Here is a 5,272-nt window from a genome sequence, read left to right as displayed (position 1 = left end):
GTCCTACGGCTTTTGCTATGTCTCCCATACCAGGGAAGCACTCGCGGTTACAAGCAGAAGCCCTATAAAAACCCAACACACACACATTCACACCACACACACAACACACACAAATCACGCAACGCACGACCCCCGCAGCACGACCGCCAGCAAGCACGTCACGCTAGCACGCACGCCCGCATTTAGGTCCGCACGCCACTCACATCCAGATCCGACCAATATACATATCATACAATATTACTTACTTCGGTGTGCACACACACAAACCAACAACACACATCTACACAATACATAAATCACACACACAAAGGAAAACACACACAATAAAGAAGGAACAAAACAGCGCGTGCTTCAGAAGTTCTCCTTGTAGAAGTGGATACCCGACGTGCTAACATTGGGCCTTGATGGTCTTGGCGAGCGCCGGAGCGCCGCAGGTAGAAATACTGTGGACCTTCCCCTTGTTCTCCTCAGCCACTTCTGGAACACCCTTCTGCAGGTGGAACCCTCCGGCTTACCTCAGACTAACAGAACACCTGAGACCCTCAGGTTACCCTCAGGACTAATCAGAACACTGAGACCCTCAGGTGAACCTGCGACTAACAGAACACTGAGACCCTCAGGTTACCCTCAGACTAACAGAACACTGAGACCCTCAGGTAACCTGCGACTAACAGAACACTGAGACCCTCAGGTTACCCTCAGGACTAACAGAACACTGAGACCCTCAGGTTACCCTCAGATCTAACAGAACACTGAGACCCTCAGGTGAAACCTCAGACTAACAGAACACTGAGACCCTCAGGTGAACTCAGACTAACAGAACACTGAGGACCCTCAGGTGAACCTCAGACTAAAAACAGAACACTGCGACTTACAACACTGAGAACCTCAGGTTAACCTGCGACCTAACTTAACACTGAGAACCTCAGCTTAACCTGCGACTAATTGAACACTGAGAACCTCAGCTTAACCTCAGACTAATTTAACACTGAGAACCTCAGGTTAACCTCAGACTAATTTAACATAACACTGAGAACCTCAGCCTAACCTGCGACTAACTTAACATTGTCATTCTTCTGACTTACAAAACATTTCACTGACCAACATCAGCGACTGCCTCTGTTACTTGATAATCATTTGTTGGACTTTTATTTATGACATTGCATATTTATTTTAATGATATTTGCTTTTGTGCTCGAGTATGATATATTGTATACACTCTATGATTATGATAATATATATAATAGAAGTATATTATACAGATATAGATATATAGATAGATAATATAAAGTATATCCTTGGATTAGTTGGTAGAGCTTAAGGTGTGATCTGTGCCGGAATAGTGAATGACAATCAGGGCATTTAGCAGACGCTTTTATCCAAAGCGACTTACATACAGTTAGGGTTTAGGTAAGTGTCTTGCTCAGGGACACATTAAGTGAGACACATCAAGGTATAGGAGACCAGTACAGTTATTCGACATGAATAAGGAACTGGTCCCCCAGTACAGTAAAGGTCCACCAGTACAGTGGTGCTACCTTGGCCCAGTCGGGTCGGCCGGGCTGGGTCCTGGTCTGCAGCCCGGTGATGGAGTCTCTCTTCTCCTTCTTAGCCAGCAGGTCCAGCGCCATCTGGAGGCCGATGGCCTTCATGTCGTTCTTGCTGAGTGCTGACGTCATGTACATGTGCATCTCCAGGAAGCGGCCTGACCAATCACACACATCCAATCATGAAGCCATGATGAACAGAAGAGAATACCGACAATGAAAGCAAGATAATCATACACTTTGTTTATATCCACTTTTATTCAAAGTGCTTTATAGGAAATGGAAATAAACCCCCCAAAAATAAGGAATTGGTTAGAAACTCTCCCTGTGTCTTCCTCCCATCCCCTCTCTCACACTCTCACACGTGAGTCTCTTTCTCTCTACGTCTCTCTCTCTCTCCTCTCTCTCTCTCTCTCCTCTCTCTCTCCTCTCTCTCTCTCTCTCTCTCTCTCTCCCTCTACCTTTCCTCCCCCCTCTCTCTCTGTCTCTCTCTGTCTCTCTCTCCTCACCATCTGGCTCTTCGTCAGCCTGGTCCATCTCCAGTTTAGTGAGCAGACTGACAAACCACTCGAAGGACTTCTGGTCTCGGTTTATCCAGATGAAGTCCACCTGCACCACAGAGACAACAAGCAGTCGTTCAGAAGACACACTTTATCAACTGACAACAAGCAAAGCATGCAATCAAATTGGACGAGCTAACATATATAAATAAATAGTTGATTTATTTATAGTTTATTCGGTTATTTATGAATTTGTACCTTCCGTAACTTCATATCGCTGTCTATTATGTTTTCACACCAGGAGTAGCTGCAGTTCGGACAATTCTGCTTCCTCCTCCGATACCTTAAGAATAAGAGACCATAGATATGAGACTGGAGACACCTACAGGGTTAGAGTTAGACACAAGAGACCTACAGGGTTAGAGTGAGACTGGAGAGACCTACAGGTTTAGAGTTAAACTGGAGATAAAACTTGTTTCTCAAGGCTGTTGTCTCATCTGTTTGTGAAGGCTGTTCTCTCATCTGTTTCTAAAGGCTGTTCTCTCACCTGTTTCTGAAGGCTTTTCTCTCACCTGTTTCTGAAGGTTTTTCTCTCACCTTTTTCTAAAGGTTGTCCTCTGACCTGTTCTGAAGACTGTTCTCTCACCTGTTTGTGAAGGCTGTTCTCTCACCTGTTTCTGAAGGCTGTTCTCTCATCTGTTTCTAAAGGCTTTTCTCTCAGCTGTTTCTGAAAGATGTTCACTCACCTGTTTCTGAAGGCTGTTTCTCTCACCTGTTTCTGAAGGCTGTTCTCTCACCTGTACATGATGCTTTGGAGGATGGAGGCAAAGGGGGTGATGCCAATCCCTGCCCCGATCAGCACAGCGTGCTCTGACGCAAATATCTGTCTGGTGGGCGTTCCGTACGGCCCATCAACATAACACTACAATACAACCACAGGTGAAGACCTAAAGCAACATCTAACACCATAACACTGCAATAGAACCAGAGGTGAAGACCTACAGCAACATCTAACAACACAACACTGCAATACAACCACAGGTGAAGAGCCACAGCAACATCTAACACCAAAGCATTGAAATAAAAACAACAGACAGATTCCCACAAAGGTCTACATCTTAACCATGAGCTATTCCTTCCTACTGATTAGGAAGATCTGAATCAGAATTAATTTTATTGCAGAAATATCTGCCACAGGATATAATATAAATCGAAAAGGTTATGAAGTAAATAGTGGATCAAACATATGAATTCATTTGAATCTAGGAATGGAGAAGCCTCCCACCTTGATGTTGCAGAGCTGGTGGTTGTCCCCCAGTTTGGCTGGGATCTGAAGGTCAGAGTAGAAAACATTTGAACGGCCATGTTCTCCTCAACAATGTTCTCCCGAACCATGTTCTCCTAAACGTTCTCCTCAACGTTTTCCTACATGTTCTCCTCAAAGTTCTCCTCAATGTTCTCCTCAAAGTTCTCCTCAACAACGTTTTCCTCAACGTTCTCCTAAATGTTCTCCTCAAAGTTCTCCTCAACACGTTCTCCTCAATGTTCTCCTCAATGCTCTCCTCAAAGTTCTCCTCAACAACGTTTGCCTCAATGTTCTCCTCAATGTTCTCCTCAATGTTCTCAACGTTCTCCTCAATATTCTCAACGTTTCTCCTCAATGTTCTCCTCAAAGTTTTTCCTCAACAACGTTCTCCTCAAAGTTCTCCTCAACGTTCTCCTCAATGCTCCTCAGCTCTCTGTGTGTTGGTACTACAGTGTAAAGGTAAGAACCTCTCTCAGATGTGGTCCCTCTCCTTTCTCCATGTGGTCCAGCTGGTCTTGGGTCAGGGTCTCTTCCCCTTGGCTCCTTCTTCCCCCTGGGCTGCCTGGACCCCAGGGGGAACCTCTGCCCCCGTTGAGGCAGCAGCTCCGGAGCTCCTCTGACGGTACATGGTCAGCTCCACAGCCTCGTCCTCATTGGTTGCCACGGTGCCGTTGGAGACCGTGGCCCAGAAATTCTGCTCCTGGTACAAGAAAGAGAGGACCCTAGGTATGACCTTTGACCCTACACATGACCTATGACCTAGATATAGTTTAGGTACATAACATGGTGTAATGGTAGTTTAGGTACATAACGTTATGTGGTGGTAGTGTAGGTACATAACAGGGTGTAGTGGTAGTAAAGGTATACAACGTGATTTATGGTAGTTTAGGTATATTAAGTTGTGCAGTGGTAGTTTAGGTATATAACGTGATGTAATGGTAGTTTAGGTACATAACGTTATGTAGTGGTAGTTTAGGTACATAACAGGGTGTAGTGGTAGTTAAGGTATACAACGTGATTTATGGTAGTTTAGGTATATTAAGTGATGTAGTGGTAGTTTAGGTATATAACGTGGTGTAATGGTTGTTTTAGGTATATAAAGTGATGTAGTGGTAGTTTGGGTATAGAACGTGATGTAATGGTAGTTTAGGTATAGAACGTGATGTAATGGTAGTTTAGGTATATAACGTGGTGCCAGGTAGTTTCCCACCTGGGTCTGGACCAGCTGCCTCTTGTTGCGGAGGCTGGTGGCCAGCCTCTTGGGGCTGGAAGCCAGTGTCTCCGGCTGCCTGAAGAACTCAAACAGACGGTTTGTCCACTGGCCCATCGAGCGGATATGGAGCCAAAGGGTGTCTGAAACACAGCGGGACTACTGACTGTACTACAGTATATACTAGGTTACATAGGATACATACCATATGTGTACATACCTGACTGCACCATATACTAAGATATAGTGTATACACCTGAATGTACCATATATTTGAATATAGTGTATATACCTAAGGGGGCCATATACTAGGGTATATTGTATATACCTGACTGTACCATATACTAGGCTAATACCCTACTGTAACATATACTAGGATATAGTGTATATACCATGTATGTGCTAGTATACAGTACTGGTAATGTTGTACCGGGGGTACTGGTTACCAGACTGTTCGGGCGCGCTGCTGATGGTGAAGGGGTGCCACTCGTACGTAGCGATGTCCGGAATGTTGATGTAGAGGTAGTCCCCGGGTTTAAAGGTGAAGAACGGGGGTCTCTTTATCACCAGGTGGGTCACCTGCACACACACACACACACACACACACACACACACACACACACACACACACACACACACACACACACACACACACACACACACACACACACACACACACACACACACACAAAGAATGTGTAACTAAACC

At 45.0% G+C, this 5,272-nt stretch overlaps 1 protein-coding gene across 1 annotated transcript in view; it reads right to left on the bottom strand.

Annotated features, from left to right (window-relative positions):
- Window positions 1-388: 388 nt before the first annotated feature.
- The window catches only part of LOC130389676 (NADPH oxidase 5-like), a 9,959-nt gene continuing 5,075 nt past the window's right edge, over window positions 389-5,272 (bottom strand). Inside the window, exons 8-17 of the mRNA XM_056599572.1 lie at window positions 5,010-5,142; window positions 4,564-4,706; window positions 3,934-4,053; window positions 3,821-3,880; window positions 3,333-3,377; window positions 2,845-2,969; window positions 2,306-2,390; window positions 2,057-2,156; window positions 1,539-1,705; window positions 389-487 (exon numbers count right to left, since the gene is read on the bottom strand). Coding sequence (XP_056455547.1) covers window positions 389-487; window positions 1,539-1,705; window positions 2,057-2,156; window positions 2,306-2,390; window positions 2,845-2,969; window positions 3,333-3,377; window positions 3,821-3,880; window positions 3,934-4,053; window positions 4,564-4,706; window positions 5,010-5,142 — 1,077 coding nt within the window. The remainder of the gene's footprint in view (window positions 488-1,538; window positions 1,706-2,056; window positions 2,157-2,305; window positions 2,391-2,844; window positions 2,970-3,332; window positions 3,378-3,820; window positions 3,881-3,933; window positions 4,054-4,563; window positions 4,707-5,009; window positions 5,143-5,272) is intronic.

This window comes from Gadus chalcogrammus, chromosome 9 (genome assembly GCF_026213295.1).
Source record: "Gadus chalcogrammus isolate NIFS_2021 chromosome 9, NIFS_Gcha_1.0, whole genome shotgun sequence".
In the NCBI taxonomy this organism is placed as follows: domain Eukaryota; kingdom Metazoa; phylum Chordata; class Actinopteri; order Gadiformes; family Gadidae; genus Gadus; species Gadus chalcogrammus.
The sequence above is the reverse complement of the archived record's forward strand: the minus strand, read 5'-3'. Positions and strand labels throughout refer to the sequence as shown.